The following is a 26,899-nucleotide window of genomic DNA, read 5'->3' as shown; positions in this document are numbered from 1 at the left end:
GATTGTACATCATAGAACCGCCATTCACAAATGTTTTAAGCCACGCACCCCAACGAATTTGCCCCGTATTACATACATTCGCAACACTCTGACTTAAGCCTAATGTTATGCAATGACGTATCGTGTAACTTCCTTTGTTTGGCCGCAAACACATCCATGCTAAGTTGTGCTCCACTGACGAATCACTTAGCGAGGCATTAGCCTAATGCGTTTCACTGGGAAGGCACCGCGGTGGCGACTAATGACTTCCGGGTGGTGTCGTTAAACTCGAAATGGGTGCGCGGTCGTAGACAAGCACACAGTGCATCTCCCACCGGACACATTCTGGACAATTTGCAAGCGGAAGTGAAAAAGCACATGGAGAGTGTGGTTGCGCTACCTACCGGAGAAATTGATACGTTGAACCCACCCACCGTTGAACTCATGGACAACAAAATGGAATAAAAAATAAAATAAAATAAAAATAGATACAATAGAAAAGAAAAATACCAACTGTCAGTTTGATGAAAGCGCTTCGAGGCTGAAAAAGTTTGGGAAAGGCGGTTCTATGACGTAAAATCAGTGTAGTTAAATGCTAAACTGGGTTTATTCAGATGTTTTTGGCACTTTGGGAGGTTTGGGGTTTCTCGGATAAGGGGTACGCCAACTCTGTCATTTTAAAGGGGTTGCAAGGCTTAAAACATTTGGGAAAGGCTGTTCTGTGACGTAAGATCGACATAGCATTACAATAAATTTGTTGTTTTTTGTTTTAATATGTTTTAGACGGTGAAGTAGGTTTGTCAGGAATAGGGGTGCGTCCCCTCTGTCGCAGTGTTAAAGGGGTGCGTGGCTTAAAAGTTTTGGGAAACACAGTTTTATGACTTAAAATCCAAATGTTGTTATAAATTAAACTGGTTTTGTTTGAATGTTTTTGGGCACTTTGGGATGGGTGCACCAACATTGTAGGTTTGTTTTAAGGGTGTGCGCAGCTCCAAATTTTGGGGAGAGGCTGTTATTTGGCCTAAAGTCAATGTAGCTGTATGCAAACAGGCTTTTTGGTAATATTGGCATTAAACCTTTAATCTCATGCACCCTTTGGAGGGTGTTCACACACTCCCAGGGGTGCACACCCCACAGTGAATGTAACTTGCCGGATTGAAATAATAAGTCTGAAAGAAAGCTGATGAATTATACATCACAGAGTCATTACAGTTATCCTGAAACAAATAAAATCATTTAAAGGACTATATTTATTTTCAAAACCAAACAAGTCCACGTCACTGGGGAAGCATTTGTTACAATCTGAGAGAATTTTAAAGGATTTAGTGATTGCGTTGATGGAGCTAAAATTCAGCACCAATTCCATGTGCAACTTTTTTTATGGTCTTTTCTCTCTGCGGCGCATGGGGATTATTAGGCTTTTAAAGGCGTTACTTCCTTGGGGCTTTCATGCGTAGACTTGATAAAAATTATTCACAGGCGCATTAAAACTCTGGCGAAGGCTTGTTACATCCGCACAAACATACACGAGCACCTGACATGTAGCATAATGTCGCAGCGTGTTCAACTTTGGAAAAAGTCTGCACTGCGGAAGTAACTTCAGAAATTTAGGGGCGCTAAGGCGAGGATTTGAAAGTTACCCCCTGCAGTTTTAAAGCTATTTTCTGGATCGTCACTGGTTAATTCAAGGCTGCTTTGTGGGCTCACAAGTGGACTTGGCTGGTGTTACCTGGCTTTTGGAGTCACTCACACAACTTTACAAAAGAAGTTAGGATTGTCTCTTTCAACACACCCACAGAGTTGGCGCACCCCCATCCGAGGCACCACAACCCCCTGCCCAGCAAACAAAATCAAAACATAGCCCATTTAGCATAAAGATATGTTGATTTTACAACAATCTTTCGCAAACATTTTAAGATGCGCACAACACACAAAGTCAAATCAAAATAAAGCTTGTTCAGCAAATAGCTACGTTGATTTTATGTTGTAAAGCAGAACGTTTTAAACCACGGACCCCCTTAACACATCGACGGTTGGCGCACCCGAATAGGGAAAAATCCAAACAAACCCTGTTTAGCGTACTGTTATTTTGATTTTAGCATGGGATAGCCTTTCCGATTTTTTTTTTTAAGCCGTGTATTCCCTTTGACCCACTCAAAAAGTTTCTGCACCCTACTCCATCTCAACTCAAACTCCAGTGCACCAACAAAAATCCCAACAAAACCTGGTTACCATTTTATGTCACAGAACAACCTTTCCCAAACAATTTTACACCGCAAACCCCCTCAACACACCATCAAAGTCAGCGCATCCCAATCCCTGGCAACTCAATCTAATTTACACCCAAAAAAAAAACATTTAGCATACAGCTACATTGATTTTACATCATAAAACAGCCTTTACCTTAAGTTTGAATCTGCACACCTCCTTCAACACCTGAACAAAGTTAGCACACCCCAATCCCTGGCAACACAACCCCATTCCTGCCAAATAAAAGCCTTTTTAGCATATAGCTACGTTGATTTTACATCATTAAGAGCCTTTAAGAAACTTTTTCAAACTCATTCACTGCCAGCCTTCCCAGTTAACATGGATATTTGACTTCTAAAGCCGTTAGTGGCAGTGAATGTGTTAAGCCACACCCCCTTCAACACCCCAACTGAGTTGGCGCTCTCCTATCTGAGGCACCACAAAACCAGCAAAAGATCCAAACAAACTCCATTTAGCATACAGTTACATCAATTTTACATTAAGCTGTCCAACCCCTTTGACACACTGACAAAGTAGGCGCGCCCATTTTTCTCCAACCCAACCCCATTGCCACTGAAAAAAATGCCAATAAAGCCCATTCAGCATGAAACTACATTTTTATGGGATGGAACATTCTTTACTAAACGTTAAGCCGCGCCTCCCTTATCAGCACACTTGTACTCTGCTTTTTTTTACAACATCAATGGTACCCTCGTGGCCGGCACGGTGACTGACTGGTTAGCACATCTGGCTCACAGTTCTGAGGACCGGGGTTCAAATCCCACCCCCGCCTGTTTGGAGTTTGCATGTTCTCTCTGTGCCTAGGTGGGTTTTCTCCGGGCGCTCCGGTTTCCTCCCGCATCCCAAACACATGCATGGTAGGTTGATTGAAGACTCTATATTACCCGTAGGTTGAGTGCGAATGGTTATTTCTTTCTATGTGCCCTGCGATTGGTTGGCTACCGGTTTAGCGTGTACCCCCCCCTCCCGCCCGAAGATAGCTGGGATAGGCTCCAGCACGCCCGCGACCCTCGTGAGGAGAAGCGGTAAAGAAGATGGATGGATGGATGGGTACCCTCGTGTAAAATATTAAACAGCATGACTATTTTCCCCCCCATGTTTCGGGTAACTGTGCCAATCATCTGTTGCTGCTCCTCCGGTGCCAGCGAGGCTCATGCATTTATTCATGCTCACACATCACTGATAGAAGGAGGGAGGGAAGGATCTCATTAGCAAAGAAAGCAGCTTGTCTCAGGCAGTAAACAGAGTTTGGTTCATAATCTCTCTCTCACACCCCCATTTTTTTACCCTCCAGAGGGAGACGCAGGAGAAGTGTATTTATGGTTCAGCGACTGCGTCGTGCAAACCAACTTCTTGCAACCGTCAAGTTTTGAAAGGGGCAAACTTTTGAAAAGAGGAAAAGGTGAAAAATGTCATGTTGTTGTTGTTTTCAGCGCATAGCTGAAGGCATACTCCCCCTCACAACCTGCCCCAAAACATCAAAACAAAGCCAATGACTATGGTGTGACAGTCCAAAAAAGTTGCCGCACCACTATCCCACCACCCCAATCACAACTCCGCCCAAAATAAATCCAAACCAACCCTTTTTAGCTACGTTGCTTTAATGTCATAGATTTAAGCCACGCACACCTGTTAACACCAAGACAAATTTTACACCTATGTTCGCAAAAAAAAAAAAAAAAACAGTTGAGTGTACGTCCTACAACACCTCTTCCCAAAATAATTTCAGACATGCTTCAACATACTGAATAGGCACACAAAAAAATCCAAACAACTACATTGCTTTTACATCTTCCAACAGGCTTTTTAAATCCTGCACCTTTTTCAACACACCGAAAAAGTTGGCTGGCTATACGCGTGCAGATAGCAGCAAAAGAGGAAGGATTGCTTACACGTTGGCCGCCTCTACCCCCACCTACACCACCACCTCCATCCCCCTCGTGTCCTGATAACATCATCCATCTGCGCCGGGAGGATGGGAAAGATGGAGTACCAGGAGGAGGAGGAAGAGGCATACATGTGCGGCGCTTTCTTGAAATTTACCTGGTATACAAATGGCTGTCACTGATAAAAACCTCAGGAGGGGGGGAAACAACAACAGCAGCCTAACGCATCAAGACACATTGCCACATTGTCATGGAGACATCTCCAGACAAACTTCCTTCCTACCTAAGCCATACCCTTGAAACGCAGATGGCCCAATCAGACCGCAGCACAGAGAAGACGTCCCACGTTTGTACCCCCACGGTGGTGATCTCACCAGAAAAACACACTTGTAGCAGTCCAACTTAGTTGCGCAAGTCTCGTATGATTTGCCGAAGCCACACATGATGATGACGGTTTGAGTTTTGAGGCTTTTCCGAACAATTTTGGTTGTACTCCAAATTGTTCTACTTTGGAAGTGTTCCACTTTTGCTCCTATAGTTTCATTGTCTCTATGTTCTATTTCCTGTTCACCGAGCCAAAGTGTCACGAGACTTGCTGAAGTCACGCATCATGATGACGGTTTGACATTTGAGGCAGTTTTTAACCAGAAAATTTAAGATAGAACTCCGAATCGGTCCACTTTGGGGGCATCTCCAGAAAATTTAGGTTGAACTTTGGATTGTTCCACTTTGAAGGCATTTGTTGAACTCCAAAATGTTCTGCTTTTGGCGTGTTTCCAGAACTTTTTTGCTGTCTTCCAAATTGTTTCAACATAAGTTTTTTTTCCCCCAGAACATTCAGGTTGCGTTCCACTTTTGGTGTGTTTCCTTAAAACTTAGATTTAAGTCCAAATTGTTCCACTTTGGACTGATTTTCCATAACATTTTGGTTGGAATCCAAATTGTTCCACTTTGGGGCATTTCCAGAACATTTGCGTTTCCAGAACATTTAGGTTGAATTCTAAATTGTTCCACTTTTAGGATGTATCGAACAGTTTCATTTCATTTTCTTGGCTCCCATAATTTACGTATCACTATAAATTCAATTTCCTCTTCTATTGTCTATCATCACATTTTTAAGACATATTCTTCCCAAAAATGTGGTTGAACTTCAAATTGTTCCACTTTGGGGGTATTCCATTTTTGCTTCCATCGTTTCCGTGTCACTATAAATTTCATTTCCTGTTCTACAGTTATGATCACACTTCTGAGGCATTTTCTCCACAAGAAAATGTGGGTTGAATTTCAAATTGTTCTACTTTGGGGGCGTTTCCATGACATTTTGGTTGGCCTGAGTTGAAAAAGTGCTGAGTCGGCAAAGGAAATTTTATTTGTACAGTTGTTGATCCCCTGACAGTGCATAATCTGTGCAGGAGTTATTTGAGAAGGCCATATGACAGGACATACAACAATGCCACTATAGCCATCTATTGAGCAGCTTTAAATATCCATCGATATCACAACCGCACGGCTAAATTTCTCTCGGGAGGGCAACAGCGGGAATGGCCTCGCTGGCTTAGAAGTTGAGCATTTATTGGTTAGCTTAGCATCGCTCTCATGAATCTTTAAGCTGCCCAGAGTGCTTTTATTGTGCTGCCCTTACTGTATAAACAGTGTGGCGAGTGCAACGCGCTTTGGTCAGCACATTACTCACATCCTGTTGGCGTCATGTTCATATATATATATATATATATATATGCTCCTACTGCTAAGACACATTTTCCATTGGGATGTTTGAATTAGCAAAAAAAAAAAAAAAAAAAGTTCCTTATGCGGACTGGCCAGTGCAGTTATGATATTTTATTATTAATTTTCAAAGCCGTGTTGTTGACACGGCCTTGTTGCCTGGCATGTTTGCGCCCAGGAAAAGACGTTCATAAATATTTCATAAGAGCCTGCTCAGCTTGCCTGCTTGTGCCCACAAACCAAATATTTCTCCAGCATCTTTTGAATAATAAAAAAAATGTCAATGTATCTACAGTATTTATATGGCTTTGCACAGGGGGGGTGGCTTTGAATGACATGTTTTCAAGAGTGTGCAGAATAAAAAGAGGGGCACACAATCAATTTTGCCAATGAGCTGGAAAGAAACAGGGTAGTAAGAAGATAAGAGTTGGATTATTGATTGACTGAAGGTGTTGACTACCATGTTAGCTTCTCAGGCTAGGTAGAGTCTTTTGTGTGTGTGTTGCATTTTAGCATTTTTTTTTTCTTTAAGTGGTTGATTTTATGTCATTCTTATGCGACAGTTAACTCTCTCTTCTCAGTAACATCAGCAAACCCGAGGTTGAGCGTCACTGTGTTTGTTTACGGAGCAGCCATGTGGCTGGAGCGCGGGGGCGTGGTATCAGAGGTATAACCGGGTCAAAGTCAATCTGCAAATGTACCAACTTCGGAGGTAGCATCGGATGCTTAACAAGGTCGCAGTTGACTCACCAATTTGCACCCCTCTGGAACAGCTTAGTGAATTTACTAGAGCATTCATTTGTATGTGCTACTCCTCCGGTGCTGCTTAGCCAGACGGACTCTTAAGTAAGTCATTTATTTGATCTCGTTCTGTCGCATTTTGTCCCAATTTCTAGGAATGAACTCAGACGGATCAATTCCGTAGTCTTTTCGTTTCGGGTGCTTTATAACGTCAATTATTTGGTCCAGACGACACCTTCGGAATGGAGCCGAGAGGGACGATCCGGACACTAAAACATTCCCTTTGCTGCTTTTTCTGTGGTTTTCTGGAAAGTTGCCATGTTGAGCCTCTATTTCAAACCTCACCCTTTGTTCATTCCCCCAAATACAGTACATGGAACGCATTAGGCTGGATTAATGAAGGGAGCCCGGCCGGGGTGGTCAATGAATTTACAGCGGTAATTCACTGGTTTAATAGTACTTTGTTAATGGGGTCATCACATTGCCAGATGATGAAATTGCGCACACACACACGGGAATCGATCTACATTACCATAAGCCATAATCGTCCGGATTGATTCCACAGCAAAAAAAAAAAAAAAGACCACCCCTGAGAAATGGCTTCATTTATGCAACACAAATTGAGGAATAACCGAGAGTTGTCTTTGTAGTTGACTCCTGGCAAGACAAAGGAAAGATCGACGTAAGTCGACCCACTAATTTTCTAAGGTTGAAGTTGACCTGCAAATTTACAGGTTTCAGAGGGAATATCAGAGTCATAAATGGGTTCGAAGTGAAACCGTGAATAGGCCGGCTTCTCAGGTAGTATGAGAGGCATAACAGGGTCAAAGTCTACTTGTGAATTTACCAACTTCTGATGTAGAATTAGAGGCTTAACATGGTTGAAGTTGACCTGTGAATTTGTTGGCTTCTGAGGTGGTAAACATTAAAGCCTCCAGGTTGAGCCAGGTAAGAGCCATGTCATGCTTAGGCAGTCGGTAGTACAGACAGACTGGTTCAAACTATCTACGCCACAAGTAATGGTCTGAAGTTGTTGGCCTTCCTTTCATTTAAGCCAATCAGGTGTCATCACTGACCCTAGCGTCACCCCTGCCGGGCCACTTGGAAGTCAAATCCATCTTAAGAAGACGACGTGTAAAGTGACTGCAGTCTTTGGGTGTGATGCCGGGCCAGGCCCGTGTTGTCCCACTTTGCTGATAATCGCTTTCACCTCATCAGCATTGAGTGAGTGACATTTCATCACCTGAGCCACGAAACCCCCCTTGTTTGCTTTCCATCCGGGTTGCGTAACACAAGGGATCGAGTCCAAAACAAATGTTTCGGTGCTGAACCTTTCAGACAGCATTGGGCTGCTGCCAGACATAAGCGAATGACTATTTGAAGCCACTTACACACTGCTTAGAAAGCTGAGAATTTTCAGGTTCCGGGTTTGAAGTCCACCCGCGAATTTGCCAGGTTTGGAGAGGGCATCAGAGGCATCCCATGGTCAAAGTCAACCAGAAAACTTAACTTAACGTGTGACATTAGTATCAGAGGCACATTAGGGTCAAAGTCGACTCGCGAACTTCAGGGTTCGTATCAGAGGCATAACAGGATTGATGCTGATAAGCAAATTTACCACCTATGAGGGTAGTATGAGAGGCTTATAAAATCAACCCACAAATTTACTGACTTTGCAGCTAGTATCCGATTTATAACAGGTTTGAAGTCGACCAGCGACTTTAGCGGCTTCAGAACTAGTATCAGAGGCATAACAGGATCGAAGTCGATATGCTGGCGGCTTAGGTAGTACTAGATAGGGGTGGGTAGTTTGACACGTGACACTCGCTTCTCCAGAAAGCAACGGTCATGCATTTTGTCCACACTTGATTGTGTTCTGTACAAAAGGCGACGACGTCTAAATGCTCGATCAACGGTTGTCTGTGCCAAAGAACGACTTCTTGGACCGGGCGCTCTACTTTCTTTCGAGAGTTACTAAGTCGACGTCCTCACAAACTGATTCCATAAAGCTTCTCAAGGACAAGAACTTTTTCTTTATCTTTAGATCCGTGGGAACAGAATCTGCGCCAAGGCAGACAGCAGCATTATGAGGAACTTTTAATATTATCTGAGATTCTGGTGCAGGGCAACAGTGGAGATAAATGTGAGTTTTAATTACACTTGAAAGTACTTTTTTTTTTTTTACAGCCAACGGGTGGAGCTATAATAGAATCACGCTGCTATATATTACAAACATGGTCCAAAAATAGATTTGTGCCCTTGTTAGCCTGTAATTTAAATGTCATTATAATCGATATACACTGCCATTTATTCAAAGTCTTAATGTCTTATTTAGATCCTTATTGAGGTCTTACCTTAAGAGGCAAATTAATCCACCTTTATATACAACACTTGGCATGTTTTATATTCATTTTGCATTCAACTACATGCCCGCGGTGCCATTTGTGCTCAGACCTCCACTCACTCTTTTGATGCACGTCGTTATTTCGTGCCTCTTTTATTTTGTTCCTGCAGATCTGCTGCACCCAACGGAAATCACCCGTGTCACTGTTGCACCTCAGCCATAATATGCAATTTGAAGCAGACCCTGTGTCAACTTTATTTAACGTTTGACATTGAATCTTTATCTTGTTATTGGGTTTAATAACCACATGATCAAATGAGAGATTTCATACTGAAGTCATTTTGTTTAAGCATCCCAGTAACTCTTGTGGCTTTTGTGACTCGTGGCTCCAGAGCCCCACGTGGCTCCTTCCTTCTGATGCGGCTCTCCTTGTCTTTGCAAAATAAATAATCAATATTCCATTTAAATTTGCTTTTATTTTAGTTTGTTCAAATTTTTAAGATAATGGTGCTCTTGTAAGATTAAAATAAAAAAAAATTGTTTTGTTTTTTTGTCACTCAAAATGTGTCAGAACTGCCGATCTGAGACTCCTGGCGCCAGGATTGATGGGGCTATTTGACCCCGAGCAGGTAAACAATGGGTAAAGCAAAGAAAAGAAAAGTTTCTAAAGAAAACAGAACGTTTTCAGGTTCAGGTTCAACATCGACACGGAAATGTCCCACACAAATCTTGTGGCACGGAGGTAGTATGAGAGACATGGTTGAAGTCGACCCCACGCATTTACCAACTTTCTGAGGTCATATTGAAATTGTGACCACTAATGTGTTATTTCTGTATTTTATTTTTTTTGCTGCAGATTCTGGCCATTATATCTATCCTGTTCATCGTCCTCTCCACCATCGCGCTGTCACTCAACACCTTACCACAGCTTCAGGTGACGGATGAGTTTGGCCACGCCAACGACAACCCTCAGCTGGCACACGTGGAAGCCGTGTGTATCGCTTGGTTCACCATGGAGTACCTGCTGCGCTTCCTCTCCTCGCCCAACAAGTGGAAGTTCTTCAAGGGTCCACTCAACGTCATAGACCTGTTGGCCATCCTCCCCTACTACGTTACCATCTTCCTGACTGAGTCCAACAAGAGTGTGCTCAAGTTCCAGAATGTGCGGCGTGTGGTGCAGATATTCCGGATCATGAGGATACTGAGGATCCTCAAGTTGGCCAGGCACTCCACGGGGCTTCAGTCTCTGGGTTTCACACTAAGACGGAGCTACAACGAGCTGGGGTTACTCATTTTGTTCCTAGCCATGGGTATCATGATCTTCTCCAGCTTGGTCTTCTTCGCCGAGAAGGACGAGGACGCCACCAAGTTCACCAGCATCCCCGCCTCGTTCTGGTGGGCTACCATAACTATGACCACAGTGGGCTACGGGGACATTTACCCGCGGACGTTACCTGGAAAGATCGTCGGGGGTCTCTGCTGCATCGCAGGGGTGCTGGTCATCGCCCTCCCTATTCCCATCATTGTCAACAACTTCTCCGAGTTCTACAAGGAGCAGAAGAGGCAGGAGAAGGCCATCAAGAGGCGGGAGGCATTGGAGAGAGCCAAGCGCAACGGCAGCATCGTGTCTATGAACCTCAAAGACGCCTTCGCCCGGAGCATGGAGCTCATGGATGTCATGGTTGATAAAGGAGAGGATACAACCTCCCTGGACAACCACCTGTCACCACGCCGCTGGGGAGGCTCCACCAGGTCGGCCGGCACGGAAAGCAACCTCAACTTGCCAGATAAGAGGACCCCGGAGAATACAGTGGGTCCGCCGAATTCCCCCCACCGGATCACCATCGGCACCACCGGGAGTCCACAGTGGACAAGTAGAACCCCGCAGCACCTCAACGTCCAGAAGCTGGAGGAGCTGTACAACCAGATGACCAAGTCGCAGTCCTTCACCAACCTCCACACGGCCAGCTCCATGAGCACGCTGAGCACCACCATTGCCGGCCCGGGCTCGCCTAAGAGATCCCACAGCCCCGAGACCACACTGAAGGAAGAGCTGGAGATGAAAGAGGTGGATGGAGCCAAGACCAGACACCTGCAGGTGCCTTCGCCTCTCCATCTTACCTCGGTTCAGCTTTCTAAAGACAACATCCTCAAAGACGGCTTCTATCAATCTGTCAACCGGGGTGATGGCTCGGAACTCCGTATAGATGAAGATGAGAGTTTCAGTAGCGCCGTGGAGAACATACAAAAATCTCTTCGCGGGAACAACCCTCTTAAAATCAAGGCGGGAAAGACATCCACAGAGGGCCCGCCGACGCCGCCCAGCACCTCGTCTCCTGGAGACATCAGCTCCAGCATCTTGGAGGAAGAGTCGCCAGAGGGGGAGACGTCGCCTCTAATGGCCAGCTCGGAGGCTCTCATCCGGGCCGCAGAGGACGACCACATGGCAGAGGAGGCCGGCCCGTTGGTGGACACCCCGCCCGGCGATGAGGGCCCATCCTCGGAGAAGCGCCTGATGGACGTGGCCGGCGCTACAGGCGTGCCCCAATCGCCCAGGAGCACGACACAAAACTGTAGCCAGGGTGTGGTCGGGGCCGGTGAGGGGGAGGCCGACCAAAACGGACACAAAGTGGAAAACCACATCTTCACATCTGACATCCACCTGATACCCGGAGACAGCGGGCTCTCGCCCACCTGCGAGACAAGCATGTGACTGCGAGAAAGTCCCTTGAAAGATGTTTTTGCATGGCATAGCAAGTCCCTTTTCCGACAAGAAGCCGCTGTCCAGAACGATTCCGTCCACCAATTCGTCCACCGGTGGAAACAGTTTCCCGTTGTACATAAAAGACTTGGAAAAAAAAACTTCATTTTCCAATGCGCAGATGAACTGATCTGTAAATTAGCATGCTTTTCAATTAAAGAAAGACTCATCTTTTTCGGTGCTTTGTTTGCTATGTAAATACTCGGACATGAAAGGCAAAGACATTGCACGTGACAAGAAAAAAGAAAGAAAGAACGGTACCGTTGTTAGCAATGTGAAAAACGGCAGAACAACCATTGTAGCGACCTATTTATTAAAAATAACATATCATTCATTACCTTTTGTGGAAAATGCAAAGTGTTCCTGTGATGATCCTGTAGTTTTTTTTTTTGGTGTGTAAAGTTCTTCAAGTTTAAGTTCTGCTATTCAATCACTGAATTAAGGAGTTAGCAAAAGAACAATCCAGTGTTTGGAAAAAAAAAAGTATATATCAAAAACATACTGTAATTGGAACGGACACATCAGCTTTTGGGGAGCTGGTGGTTTACTTGTTAGCACAGTTGTTTCACAATTTGGAGGTTGTAAGTTTGAGTCTCACAAAAATAAGAGCTTACAAAACCAAATAATGCAAGTGAAATATATTCATTTTTATCTCAAAATAACTGAATTTCCCTGTAAATCCAAAACACAATCAAAGTGTGATCAAAACTTGATCTGATCTTTTTTTTTTTTTTTTTTTTTTGGTCTTCAACTACAATTTTTTTCCACACAAACAAAATTTACTGCCTGGATTCAGCACCATAAAAAAAAACATCAGGACTCGCACTAGCCGTGCACATCCTTTTATTGCCGGAGATAAATCTCATGTACTCTCCAGCGTATTTACCTTTTAAAAGTTATTGTTAAATAAAATAGTTCTAGATTGGTTGTAGGATTTTTAAACAATAGCTAATAATTCAACAGTAGATTGAGAGCCATAACATATTCAGAATATTTATGAATTAAATATGCTATATGCTTTACAGTCTAAATTAATCTAGTTTGGCAATTAAAGTATAAATATTCCTATAGACATCAATGGACCAAATCAAGCATACAGATGAGCTTGCGTCTAATACACTAATAGAGTATATCACATGTAATTATGGCGGTGTAGCTATAATTTTATTTAACCCTTCTGTTTATGTTGTGGTTCAAATTGACCCATTTTAAAATCGTAAGTTTTAGGTATGAAACTTCTGCTTGGCTTAATGAAATATTAACAATGTTTATTTGTTTTTTTTGGTTTTTTACCCCCACCCACTTTTTTGACACCTTGATATTTAGAAGTCGCGGGTCAAACTGACCCAGGGAGATTATTTCTGTTCCAGAGAGACAAACATGACAGGAGGGTTAAATTTTTAGCTTCCTAATAATTGAGTTCACCTTTTTTTCCCCTGTGTGTCTAAATGTAATCTATTGTTTTGTTTTTTGTTTTGTTTTTTAAAAACACTGACAGAGAGCATCTCTTGTTGCCTTTGAATTCCAATTTATGGCTGGAATGTTTTTTGACACGTGGCTGGGTGTACCAAATGCATGTTTGTATTCGTCTTTTTATTTTTGTATTTATTTCAAATTGTCCATCTGTTTTTGTCGTGAAGATAGAGGAAGGGAGAGAGGTGCGCGGAAAGTACAATATATATTGTATAATATACTGTATATTATATAATATATACACTCTACCGCGTCGACTACTCCAAAAACTATGCAGGCCAAGAATTGTGGCACTTTATTTTCTTCTGTCTATGGGGAATTTGTAGTGTACAGACAGACAAATAACTATGTATTTTTCCAATGTTCTATCTTTAATATGAGGCAAAAACAGAATTACACAAACACGCAAAAAGAGAATTTCACAGTAATGCAATTGAAGATTTGATGTGGCTTGCATACACAGATGCATCTCACTAAATTGCAGTGTCATAGAAAACCATTTATTACAGTACTTCAATTGTAAAAGTGAAGCTCGTTTATTACATTAACTGGTTACACACGGAGTGAAATTTAATAATTATTTTCTTCTAATTATAATTGTTTACAATTTTGCAACCTGGTTGAACATACCCCTGGTTTTATTTTACAATAGTTATTTTTTTAAATTGTATTTATTTATTTTTTACAAAAAGCAATCAAGTATTTTTTAAATTGAAATTAGGTATTAGGTAATTGGCCTCCATGAAACTATTTTCCGATGTGTTTAATGAATCTGTATAGTATGCGAATTTTGCTTTTTGAACTGAACTACTGAAATAAATATATTCGAATGTAATGACTGTATATGTAGTGTTAGGCACCTTAACAATGCCAGACAGGGGATCCAAATTGGGACAAATAATGATTCTAAAACAGACACACTCCATTTGTGTTTTCTTTCTTTCTTTTTTTTTTTGTGGAGAAAAAATATATTTCTTCTATTAAAAATAAAAAGTCTCAAAATGGAGTATGACCACAGTTTTGATGACGCGTGCCTTTTCATAACCACTTATGAGAAGGCGGCGGCTCATTTTTGCATTGTTAATGTAATATACATAGATATAGATAAATTCTAATTTTATAGCAGAAATCAGGTCTTTGTGTAATGATACAATTAATGCTATTGAGTTCTCAGGTTTTCTACAACTCTGGATGTTTTTTTTTTCTTCTTCCTCCCTCTAACGATGAACATCAAAGAAATCCACATTGATGTCTAACTGGACACCGCCGAGCGCCTCCGACCTCACTGCGCACCCCCTCGGGAGTGCCGATCGATGGGGGGCATTGAATAGATCCTCCCACGTGTGTTGCCTCCAAGTGTTTGTGTGTGTGTGTGTTTGTGTGTGTGTGCGTAATCCCCTTCAAGACAGTGGAGTAGCGTGGCTCGTCTTTGGTCCCATTAGGGCCACCATACCTTACGATTCGGCACGAAATATTGCAACCGCGTCACTTTTGTTGGTCGCATTACGCATCACGTTGCCTGCTTGCACACAAACATCGTGTTAAATTCTGTCCGGAAGGGGGGGAAAATACTGTTTTGGGACATTTTAGCTGACTCTTCTTGGGGGTGCGAAACAAGGACAGTAAAAAAATAGGGTTTTCATTCGCTTGAAATTTTGTGAAGCCCCCCGCCCCCGGCTCCCCAATTATCCAAATTAAGGCATGTTTACCCCTTTCATCATTTTATTTTTTCCATTTAAAATTTTGCGCACCCCCGTAAGTGTGACGCTTTCAACTTCTTACCAAAACAGGCCTCAAGAGGGTGCTGTAATCCTCATCACACATGCATATAGTAACTCAACACAGCTTTTCCAATGCCAAACATCACATTTTTGGGTCATTTTTTTTTTTTTTTTTTGTTACCCCTGAGGGCCACCGTACCTTGGACTATAGCAGCCCCACGCTACATGACTGTTTTTCCTCCTCAGCGTCCTCGTTCCCTTCATACAAGTCTCACGCTAACATTACCATGGGTGGTTATTATTGTACATAGCTTGTGTCTTTTATTTTCTCTGAGAGAATGGCTCCTGATTACACACAAACACACATACGTACAGTTTCTGTACAAAGCAACATCTTTGTATGCATGTTGTAGTCCATAGGACGATGTGGCCGCAGAACACTTGTTGTCGTGTCTCCACGTTCCCCCACCACCATTAAGTCTATTAGCATATGCAGAATAACAAATAAATGTACATATAACAACTGCTGTTTGGGTGCATTCTGCACCTCACCTATATTTGTGTCGTGTTTTTTTTTTTTTTTTTAACCCTTTTGATTATGAAATTATGAAAGTGCCTCGTGCTTGTCACAAAATAGCAGCGCTAGCAATGCTAAGCTAGCATTAGGATAAACTAACCGACGGTAGCCATGACTGCTTATGTCGGTGGCATGACTTATTCATAATGGAGTGTTAACATAAAACTAAATTCATCAGTTTGAAGTTTTATTTTATTTAAATAAAAAGCAGAAAGAGGTGATAAACCCACCCGTTGAGCAGAAATGTTGCAAATTCCGCATTGCTTCTGAAAGTTTTAATGTTTTAGGCTAGGAAGTATTAATTTTAACATCCCAAAAACCCAAAATTACAGCATGCGCTCAAAATCCTACGATATGGCGAATTAGACGCTATATGAATATGAAAAAAATTGCAAAACGCTGAATCCGCAATAGATGAGCCGCGATATAGCGAGGGAACATTGTACTTAATTTTCAATAGTACTTGGATGTTTAAAATACGGTAAACTGACATATTTTTTCAACTAATTTCCTCGAAAATAATAAAATGATATATTTGACTTTAATACATTTTAATCATGTGCAACAGACGTACATATTAAATTCAGAAGATTTTCTGTGCAGTTGTTGCAACGAACGGGGGGAAGTGTTACGTGTGCTGCCGCCATCTGGCGTTGGGCATCAGAAGCGCACTTGCATCTATTTTTTTTTTTTTAATATTTGTAAAAAAAAAATTTAATCATACCTCAAGGCAAACACATTGGTCTGGTGATACCTCGTATCTCCAAAACCTCTTAACAAGGCACTCGCATCTCTAGGCAAAAAAAAAATCTCTTGGTTTATTTTTTGCCCGATTTGACCTGCTTTAAAGATAACATCTAGACAATATATATAAATATTGCTTTTAGTCTATTTGCAATGTTTTAATTTGTATTATTTCCATTTTTGAAGTACTTATTTTTTGAAATTTCTTGAATATATTTCGTTCATTTTTATTTTGGGTATTTATTTTTTATTGTTTTTATATGATCATATTTTAACTTTTAAAGTTTTTGTCATTCAGTATTTCAATTTTCATATGATTTGTTATTTTTCTTTGTATTTGTGTATATTTAATAGTTTTTATTTTAAACAATCATTAATATACAATATAACATATTTTAATAGAAAAAAATAAATTGACTAATGCGACAAAAGAATTATAAAACTAAAAACATTGCCATTTTTTTCAAGTATACCTTTAAGTTCGAACAACTGTAATGACTCCACCAAGACTGTGAGGGGCGCTACTTTTTCCTTGTGTTGAACAAGCCTCATCGGTTGACGCTTCCCGCTGAAAACCAAACAAGCAAACTGAAGCGGAATCCTCCTCGAATGAGTAAACAAGAACATGGAACAACAAGCAAACGGTGACAGCGATGAAACAACAACAACAGCGACCGAAGAGGTTTATAACACCAGCCAGCTGACCGATGTGGCCTCCAAGTGGATTCTGGACTTTCTTTTTGTCGACATTTGTCGTCGCTTTAAAGAGGGAATTTATGATACCTTCAATGACGCCATCTCGACCTACGAGTGTAAGTTGTCGTTTATTTACACTTCATCTGGGTTTTATTATTACTTTCCTAATACAACTGCACTGCGAGACTTTTATTTTAATTTTATGGGTGATCCACCAAACTCATTGTTTTGTGTTGTAAACAGTGTCAAACAAGTTAGAACAGCTCAGGATTTCCCACGACCCTAAATGGGTCGCGAGCGTAGGACTATTTTTTTAGTATAACTTACTCAATTTCATTTTGGCACCGTTAAAAACACGACCTGTCGTATTAGTTCTTGTATTGCGTTCTATTGTGATTTATTAACCCAGAGAAACGGGGCAGGATGTTGTTAGTATGTTTTCCTTGCGTGTCTGGTTTGACGCTGTTAACTACAAGTCCCAGAATGCACCGCGGCTGCTTGTTTTCGCGTGCCATTAAACTGGCCCATTTTTATGATGCAATTTTCTTATGTTCTATGAACAATAAAGAGGTACATGTTGTTATTTTGGCCACAAAATGTGTTATAAATCATATTTCTTTAAATTGTACCATCTTCCATCTAGTGGAAGAGCATTTAATTGTTCTGCCTGTCACTATATGTTGCTGGCATAGATAGATGCCCAGCAGCCGGGTGATGCCACTTTTCCTCTCTGAGTTTGCATATTTTTATTTTGCTTTGACCTTTTTTATTGTAATCGAATTATACGATTAATCATTGCAGAGTTCCCTTGGCAATAGGGAGTGTGTTTCAATTGCTGCCTTATTGTGTTCAAGAGTGAATAAACATTGCAAACGTTGATGTCTACAGACCATCTGAATACTTCATAATGATTAATAAGCCCCCCCCCCCCCCTGTCTCTCTATCAGCTGTTTGTCAGACACCGTTACTCAAAGGAGGAAGCTCAAATGAGAAAACGCTAATCTGCGCCTTCCTCACCCGAGTCATGCGAGGAAGACAATTGGGTAAGACTCGACCGCCATGGCCTAAGTGTCACAGTGCAACCTTTTATTCGTCTTCGTGGATTTTCGTCGCCGCCCCTCCAGACACCCGTTTTGACGACGACGTGATGCCTCTGATGTCCGCAGCAAAGTCTTGGTTTCACCTCAAAGATGCGGTGGAGGATGAAAGCTTGTTTGACAACATCACGCTTCACCTGATCATACAGGTGATTTTTCAGTTTTTCTTAACCATATTTGGGCATTTGAACCCGTGAAGAAGTGTTATTTCTCCCATCCAATGAAAGCTATGCGGAAAACGAGTAGTTAAATATAATGAATTATGAGTATATTATATGTTCCACTTTTCATGTTTTGTTGTCTTTATTTTTTACATTTTGTGTATTTTGTACTTTTCTTTCTTTCTTTTTTTCTAGGTTTTTATTTTTTATTCATTTTGTGTTTTCATTCTTATTTCCCTTTTTTTGTTTTTATTTCTTTTACTTTCTTATTTTCATAATTAATCAATTTTACATTTTTTTTTTGTTTCATATATTGGAGGGTTTTTTTGTTTTGTTTTTGTTTTTTTGTACATTTTCAGTCTGTAGCTGTGTGCTTGGAGAAAGGCCAAAGAACGCAGGCGTCGGGCGCTCTCAAGTGGTTCGAAGAGCACGTCGAATACCCGCAGAAAGTGTGCGCCAAGCTCTCCACCATCGTGGCGGAGATGGACACCTACCACCCGTTCCTCACCGTCTTCAGTTTCGCTCGACTGCTGGAGACGGTGCGCACCTTCTTGGACGCCTACCTGGCCAAGTGTCCGTCAGACTTCCTTCTCAAGGTACGCGCACCGACCCGCAGTGCTTTTCTTCAATTTTTTTATTTAATTAACTTTTTTGAACGTAGTATTCTTATTTAGGTATCTATAATTCAATTTAGATTTTTATGTTTTGAGTGTTTTTTGTTGTTGTTTTTTTTACCACTCATTTCTGCAACAATGTCTATTAAGAGTCCCTAGCAGTCCGCCTATGCGGCATATTGAAGCCCCTTTAAGGGGCCCAACTTTTGAAGATGCATTAACTATCTTGCATCATTATCCAAATGCCAAGTCGGCCGCCTTTAATTTGGCCTCACCGTGTTTTGGAAGGGCAACCGACCGGCCGCACCCCCCGGACAGGGGCAGGTGCGTCGCTTTTTCATTTTATCATTAGGGTGTCAAGAATGTTTTTCTATAATTGAGAAGGACCAAGGTCAAGCCTGGAAGGCCGTGTTTAAGTGCTAAGCCTCATTTGGCACCGCTTCAACACGTTTAATGTAAAAGTTAATTGTTGAAAGGTATGGAAAAGTAATGTGAGTAGAGATCATTCATATTGTGTGTGTGTCCTAACTTTCAGGAAGCCATCAAGGTGGTGCGCTTGTCGCAGAGTATCGATGCTACGGACGCCACGGCGAAAGAGGACAAGTCTCTCTTGGAGAAGGTCGATCACGCAAGACTGGAGACAGAGTAGGAAATAATCATCATTGTTCCAACACGGCCAAAATATGTCTGGTTTTGATTTCCAAACTCATTTTCCCTTAGCAAATAATGGAACTTAAATTCTTTTTTGATATTTTCATTGACGTGCTTGAACAATTGAGTCTTCGGAACCAAGAAGCGAACCTACGCATTATCCTGAAGTTTAGTGTCGTCAATGAACCAATTTAATGTTCTTCATTTTTGTAAACCTTAAAGGAAATCTTTGCATTTTCATAAACGTCAAAGACGGTTGAGTGTCCTCAATGAACCCAACCTACGCGTTTTCATAAACATCCAAGGCAATTCAAGTCTTCAAAACCACATTAGTGTCTTCAGTGGGCCAAGGCAATTGAAGGGTTTTGCTATCATCGAACAACACCTTTAAGTTTTTATTAAGTTGTTCTAAACATCTATGACTATTTGTCTTCAATGATAAAAACTATGTAAACTTTGTGTTTCCGTAAAGAGTCTTCAATGAGCCAGACCAGTTTTCATAAACATCGTCAACAGTTTAACTCTCCAATGAAGCTGTGTTTCATAAAAATCAAATACCATATAAGTGAACGCTACTTATCGTCTTTCCTGAAATATTGATAGATTTGACGGATGTTTGGAATAAATTAAAATCTTAGGGAAACTACAAATTCTGGGAAAAACAAATATCCAGTAGTAATCATTGCCAAATAACTCAACAAGGTACTAAACCCCCCAGATTTTATTGCAGCCATAAATCTTTAAGACACTCTCCTGGGAAAAAAAAAAAAAAGGACTTATTCCACACTAGTTCTCAAGGGCTCAATTTTCTCTTCCATGAACTAACTGAACCTACGTTTGCATAAACATCAAAGACAGTTTGGTGTACTCAATGAACCAAACTTAATCTTAAAAAAAAAAAGCTTTGGAACCCTCTACTAGAGTAATCCCCCCCCACAGATGTGCACACACTATAATTTTGTAGCTGCATTGCCTGTATAGGTTGTTGTATTTGTTTGCGGGTGTTTTTATTTTTATTTTTTTTGTGAAATGTTGCCTTTCACACTTTTGTAGAGCAAAACCAAATCTTCAAATCATTGGGAACAAGAAGCTGCGCGTCTCCCTCCAAAGGCAATCCGTAAATGGTGAGTTTCCACCTTAATCATTCTTCTTAACGCATCTTTTTATGAACTCCGTGACCACAAATTTCGCCCACAGAGTTATTGTCTTCCCACGTGTCGAGCGCTGCGGACGAGCGAAGCGTGGACGCTTCGGAAGACGCCGTTCTCTCGCAAAAGGATGACGTCCGGTAAGAAAATGGTTTGACACGCTTGAGGTTATGAGGAGGACGTAAAGGAGACATACAGTATTTCTATATTTTATTTAAATAGTAAAAAGTAAACCTAGTCTCCCTTTGCCAATGGCTGACACAGAATGTAAAAGCAGAGGGAGCAGGAAGGTGTTTGCAGAGTGACACTGGCACCTAGTGGCATTCTATAAACATTTCTGCAATTAATAATTGATTATAATCCCACATTTTTCTTGTTGCCATTTTGGTATGCTTCTGTGGTGACATCACACCCCCCCAAAAAATTGTTGTTAGTAGATACATACATGCATACATAGTGTTTTATTTATCCCATGAAGGAAATTAAAGTGTCACAGCAGCAATAGTCATACATATACACTCGCATTCATAATACAGAAACAACAAGCAAAGTACAAAATACGAAGAGTGGCATTGGAGGGGAACTCAAAGAAATTTAAAGCTGATCTACAAACCTTTTATGTCGGTAAGTGTTAAGTAGTGACTAATTATGCTGCAGTAATATTTGTACAATTCGTGCAAAGTGGGAAGTGCAAGTCATTGTTACATTGTCCCGTGATATACAATATATAATGATGACTTATAATACACTTGATATGTACAGTGTATGAAACTCTTCATATGCACAATAGTTCTTTCTTACATTGAACTTTTTTTTTTTCCCCTCTCAGACCAGAACGTAAACTTCGCGCGACAAAAAGGGCCCACGTATCTGGCCGAAGACTATACTCCAATAGTGAGTTTCATTTGTCCTTCTTATTGGATTCATTTTTGTATTTATTTTTCAAAATTTTAATACACAATGCACCTCCGGCTAACAGAGCCGTCAGAGCTGGACGCATCGCCGGACACCGCGGGCGTCCGTCAAGCAAAGACAGCTCTTCGGGTCAGTAAAGCCCGATGATGATAATAATACATACAGTTTATGTATTGAGAGAAATCATCTCCCTATTTAACAATAATGTCTTTGTTTGTTTGTTGTTGTTTCGTAGAACGGCCGCTTGTCCGCTGACGACAAGGCCGACCAATCAGGGGAGATCACTACAAAGTAAAAACCTCCCCATGAGCATTTCATTACCTGAATTGTTACGTTGCGGGTCACTTTGACCCGTATGGCCATCTGATTTCTGTAGTCCTAATTAGGGTCACAGGTGAGCTGGGGTTGGGTGAGAGGCGGGTTACACCCTGGACTGGTCGCCAGTCAATCACAGTGCACAAGTGACCATTCACAATCACATTCCCACTTGTGATCAATTTGGAGTCTTCCATGAAAGTAGCATGCATGTTTTGGTGCGACTGACACAGGAGCATTATTGCTGTTCCTGCGAAACAAACGTAACACGAGAGTTGAAACATTTCCTTATATTAAAAACCTTTGGGGTCTTTTTTTTTTTTTGTTTTTTTACATTTTCACACTTCCACAGGCCAAAACGCAGACTTTTGTCTCCTCAAACAAATGTGTGGGAGCCGGACACTCAGATGAAGCCTCAAGTGTGCATCAGACAGCTACGCGAGAAAGGTATTGTGTGTGTGTGTGTATTTTTTTCCTTGGCTCAAAAGGCAAAGGCCATAGCAAAAAAAGAGGACAAACCATGTATAAAGTTACTCAAAATAATGTTTTATTCCAGTACGTAAATCAAATGAAGCCCAAAGTAAACCAAATTAGACCAAACTAGGATGTATACTTATAAATTAGGAGTTTAACAACAGTTTTTTTTTAGTCAACGCTAAGGTGGTGAAAGTCAACAGCATCATTGACTCCCCCGGCCCCCAGTTGTCAAGTCGCTTCCAAACAACAAACTCACTCGCTCACATTCCCCGCTGTCCACCGTTCCACAGGCCCCACCCACCTACTCGCTCATCCAATCACATTCAGATACCTACATGGCCTCATAGACAGTAGGAACTTGGAAAATTCTAACAGGCGTATTCGTGCGTGTACTTGTATACGTGTTTGACTATCGTTCCATTAGAAATGAAATCATTGCTTTTGTGTATTCCAGATGGAAACGATCCCGTTACCAGTCGTCAGAGGACTCGTCGGGTTAGTTGGACTAACAAAGGGCCCTCGGATGAGTGGTGCTCTTATGTAAGTACTTGTTTATTTTCGTTTTGATTGTAGAAATGGTCGTCGGAGCTGGACAAGAGACTCACGCAGGGCGTCCGGCGTCACGGCAAAGGCAAGTGGTATCAAATCCTGCAAGATTACGACTTTGAGGGCCGCACTGGCATTATGCTCAAGGACCGCTGGAGGGTTCTGGAGAGGACCAATAAAGTGGACTATTAACAACCCCCCCCCCACCCCCCCCCTTTTTTTTTCATATTGCATATTGTGTTAAGCTTATAGCCACTAGGGGGCATAATTTGGCCACTTAAAAATATTCACTTTGACTCTACGTAGCAAATATATACATAAGGAGTGCTAACATGTTATTATTTTTTTGTTTGTTAAAAATTTTCATGAGAATGATTGTCAATTTAATGATCCAGAACAGTGGAAATGTGATTTCAATAAATAGATATTAATTAAAACGTGAAGCACTTCTACTAAAAAGAAAAAGAAATATGCAAGTAGCTGTCTCAGGGGAAAAAAATAATTAATTCTTATGTTATGAATCATATTGGGAGCTGTTTCTATTGGTGTTTACCTAATGCAGTAACCGGTGCAATTTCGCGTTTTGGGGGCTTTTTTTTTTTTCTTAACACTTCTCGGGTCAAATGCTTTGTTGGTTGCCCACGCCCGCCTTGGAAGCGTTCAGGTGGTCCTTGGTCAGATGAAGACGAAGCTGTGCTGTGGTGGGCAGTTGCACTGTTGCGTTTTGCGGATCCTGCGCCACGTGCCGCTGCACCGGGGGTTGCCCACCGCCTGCCACTGCAGCACAGCATCCCTGCAGCCAAAACAAATGTTTAATACACTGGAACCCACCTGCCTGTATATGGTGCATCCGGAAAGGACTAACCACGCTTCACCTTTTTTTTCCTTCACATTTTGAAATAAATGTAAAACTTGAGAGATAGCACAACTCAAATCAATTTTTGAATAAGCCTGGAAGATAAAATGTGACAAAACTGAAGCCCTGTGCGTCCTTTCCCGATGCACAGCGTGTGCACCACCACCAACCTGTCCATTTCCCGGCCGTCTCCTTGGCAACCACCGCTGTGGTTGCGCACGGCGGGCGGCCGGCACGCCACGCACACCGTGAAGCCTTCGGCGAAGTAGCGCATCCAGCGCGTGTGCGGCCGGTTCTCCGCTGCGCAGTGAGGGGATCGTGACTCCAGGGAGAATTCCACGCAGAACCTGGGGGAACATGTTTGGGTCTGTTTACCAAGAACGAGCACACACGCACATGTGCGAAGTATCTTGAGTTTTTCTGTTCTTGTGACTCGCGATGGTCTCCTGGGAAGCAATACGTCCCACTGTTGTGGTGACTCACCCTGGATCCAGAGGGCTCCCGTAGGTGTCCCTCACGGGCCTCCCCTTGCCAAACTCCAGGCTGGTGATAAATGCAGGCCCTGATAGCAAAGGCGTCAAGCATTACACTGCATTCAACCTCATTCAAACTCAAGTCGCGCTCACCTGTGTCAAGTCCACACAGGTTTCCCCGGCGGTCTCTGTAGTCCATGCAGCCGGCCTGCTCTTCCAGGGCCGGACAGGGCTCACCGCCGTTAGCGGGCCGCTCGGCGACGTGCCGCACCCGTGCCCGCCGGGAGGGCCGGCACGGCTCTGCGCAGCCGCTCCAGAAGCTCCAAGCCTTCACGGAACACGCCTGAGCTGAGGTTTAGAGAATTGCCCGTTGGGTATTTAACCAAACCATGTGACTTTGGCCTGATGCAAGTCTGCTAGCTTAATGCTAACACATGATGGGTAATGCTCTAGACAGGCTAACAACTAGCATCGATGTAGCTTGTATTATAACCCTTTAAGCGATGGATATTTAACCACCAACTGTGCAGCAAAACAAATAATGGAACAATCCTCAAAGGCATCTATTCTTTATCCTCTGCAAAGAACGACTAATATTACTGCAGCTGACTGAGTACACACCAGAAGTTGCACGATGTCGATGTGCATTGAAATCATGATGCAGAAACCCTTTAATTCTTTACATTCTATTTAATCAATGTTAGTACTGTTCACTTTTTTAAGGCAGATATTTTTAGTCTAAGGCGCACTTGTAGCTCAAGGCAAAACAAATTAAAAATAATAATAGGCAGATCGACGGCTCATATCTGCACTCGTGAGTCTATGTACCGCTATATTTGTATACAAACATTAAAAAGTCAAGTTTCCGTAACAACCCTTTTAAAAACATAGTCTGTAAAGTTATTAAAGCTTTTATGATGGCTGCAACAAATTAACTCTGTTTCCAGCAACTTCTTCGGGCCTCGCGGATGGATTATGTAATTTCTTAAAACTGATCGACTTAATCGCATTCTTCAAATACTTGTCGCTCTCACCGACGACTCTGCCCGGCTCGGCAAACAATTTCCACCCCTGTGAGATATTTCCACAGCAGATAAGCAAGCATGTGTGCATCTTATCTTCCTTTCCTGGGGGACGCGTGTTGATCTCAACGGTGTCACAAAAGAGGTCCAAAAGTTACCTGTGGCTGCTCACCTGGGCAGTGCGAGAAGTAGTCGAAGCAGCAGTCCCGCGTGGTGGCGCAGCCGCGGTCGCAGTAGCACGTCCCGTGGACGCGGTCCATCCTCCAATCAGTGGAGGTGCAGCTCGCGTCCCGGCCACTGCAGCACTTACCCAGGCAACCTCCGGAGACCAGGTGGCGCGCTGCCATAGCGACCAAAAGCAGCAACAAGTGGAGAATCGCCATTTTGATGGTCAGTTCGGGACAGCTCGCGATAGTGGCAACTCCATGTGTTCCACGCGTCTCCTGTCGCAGCTCTCAGGAGACTGAATGGACTCGGAAAGGGGAGAGGAGGGTGGTTTGTTTTCCACCTCCCCACCCCCTCTTCCTCCACTTCCTTGCATCCCCCCCGCCGCAATCTCTACACCGACGACCGTTTTCGGGCCACCCCAGAAGGGGAGGAATGCGAGCGCTTGGATGTTCTCCACGAGGGCACTCATGCCAAGTGTTGGCAAGCCCCAACACTTCACTTTCGTTCTGGTTTCTTCCTCTGCATCTTTTCTCTATCAGGCGCCTTTTCTGTTTCTATTAAGAGCTGTACTTCATGCCCACCTAATTTATTTAAAAAATATTTTATCATCTTACCATCATTTTAGTTTTTATGCAAACCAATGCCATCTAGCCATTTTCTGATAAAAAAAAATTAATCTTTTTTTATTTATTTTACCATGTATGCAAACTCATGCAGATTCATAATTAAAATGCAATATGACATTTTTTATTTGAAGTTTTTTTGTTACCTCTACCATTCATTTTCTACTGCTTATCTGTTTTATTCCACTCTATTATATTTATGTTGTTATTTTATATGAAAACCCAATCAATTTAAAATGAAAATGCAGTCCCATATTTTGCCATCATTTGTGTTATACTTGTATATAACATTCATTTTTTGTTTGATTATTATTACTAATCTGAGTGTTTTGTTTTGTTTTTTTTGTTGAAAGTTGTACTAAATTGTTCAGTCTGTTATGATCACGGCTGCTTTTATCCAACAGTCTTCACTTTATTGCTTTGGAGATAAGCCATGTGCAACACAATCGCACATGCTAATCTTGGTTTAATCTTAACAATAGGAACACATCCTTAAACGCAATGGGGGAGGGGGCGTTTCGGGTCCACAGCCTTTTTTTTTTTTTTATAAACGTGTACACCCAGACAGTATGTCTCCTGTGATAGTTCCAGTAAATACGGCAGGTAAGTTTTATTTCAAGGTGCAACAACAGGCTTGATCATGTGGTGACCTCCATTTTAGAAACGAGGCCTCTTGCAGGGAACGTTGGGCGGACCATCTGGGCTTCAGAAGGAGCAGCAGACGTTTGTAATGACTTCTGCATGATGATCCCAGGAGGTCAAGCGACAGTAATAACTTTCATCTCCACCAGGATCATCATCATCGCCGGGTGAGGCAGACGTGTCTGCGTGACCTTGCAAATATGTTTCATGTCTTCCATTTTGTCCTCTAGGTGGGATGAGCAGGTGTCCCAATACGGTGGTGCTTTGAGATAC

At 42.1% G+C, this 26,899-nt stretch overlaps 3 protein-coding genes across 7 annotated transcripts in view; 2 read left to right on the top strand and 1 right to left on the bottom strand.

Moving 5' to 3' along the window:
• The window catches only part of kcnb2b (potassium voltage-gated channel subfamily B member 2b), a 73,017-nt gene extending 57,618 nt beyond the window's left edge, over nucleotides 1-15,399 (top strand). For all 3 annotated transcript variants that reach the window (XM_061758843.1, XM_061758845.1, XM_061758844.1), the window contains exon 4: nucleotides 9,803-15,399. In XM_061758843.1, the coding sequence (XP_061614827.1) occupies nucleotides 9,803-11,659 (1,857 nt within the window). In that variant the 3' untranslated portion in view covers nucleotides 11,660-15,399. The remainder of the gene's footprint in view (nucleotides 1-9,802) is intronic.
• A 1,368-nt stretch (nucleotides 15,400-16,767) lies between these two features.
• On the top strand, nucleotides 16,768-23,048 carry terf1 (telomeric repeat binding factor (NIMA-interacting) 1). Of its 3 annotated transcripts, XM_061758754.1 has the most exons (13): nucleotides 16,769-17,034; nucleotides 17,866-17,961; nucleotides 18,043-18,164; nucleotides 18,536-18,772; nucleotides 19,326-19,435; nucleotides 20,495-20,565; nucleotides 20,639-20,729; nucleotides 21,419-21,483; nucleotides 21,569-21,633; nucleotides 21,740-21,795; nucleotides 22,172-22,266; nucleotides 22,751-22,791; nucleotides 22,870-23,048. In XM_061758754.1, exons 1-13 carry the CDS (start codon nucleotides 16,848-16,850, stop codon nucleotides 23,032-23,034), a joined length of 1,401 nt encoding a protein of 466 aa, XP_061614738.1. In that variant the 5' UTR covers nucleotides 16,769-16,847; the 3' UTR covers nucleotides 23,035-23,048. The 3 variants fall into 3 exon arrangements, with proteins under 3 accessions (XP_061614739.1, XP_061614740.1, XP_061614738.1); XM_061758755.1 differs by lacking the exon at nucleotides 21,740-21,795 and having other exon boundaries at nucleotides 16,768-17,034; XM_061758756.1 differs by lacking the exon at nucleotides 21,740-21,795 and having other exon boundaries at nucleotides 16,768-17,034; nucleotides 22,751-23,012.
• Nucleotides 23,049-23,369: 321 nt separating this feature from the next.
• On the bottom strand, nucleotides 23,370-25,724 carry LOC133470397 (somatomedin-B and thrombospondin type-1 domain-containing protein). Its single transcript, XM_061758757.1, has 5 exons — nucleotides 25,366-25,724; nucleotides 24,325-24,519; nucleotides 24,182-24,260; nucleotides 23,869-24,045; nucleotides 23,370-23,635 (listed from the first exon to the last, which is right to left on the bottom strand). The coding sequence occupies exons 1-5, from the start codon at nucleotides 25,574-25,576 to the stop codon at nucleotides 23,518-23,520; spliced, it is 780 nt and encodes a 259-aa protein (XP_061614741.1). The 5' UTR covers nucleotides 25,577-25,724; the 3' UTR covers nucleotides 23,370-23,517.
• Between the last annotated feature and the right edge of the window lie 1,175 nt (nucleotides 25,725-26,899).

Source organism: Phyllopteryx taeniolatus, chromosome 20 (genome assembly GCF_024500385.1).
Source record: "Phyllopteryx taeniolatus isolate TA_2022b chromosome 20, UOR_Ptae_1.2, whole genome shotgun sequence".
Taxonomy (NCBI): Eukaryota; Metazoa; Chordata; class Actinopteri; order Syngnathiformes; family Syngnathidae; genus Phyllopteryx; species Phyllopteryx taeniolatus.
Note: the sequence above shows the minus strand (reverse complement) of the source record. Positions and strands in the feature narration are given on the sequence as shown.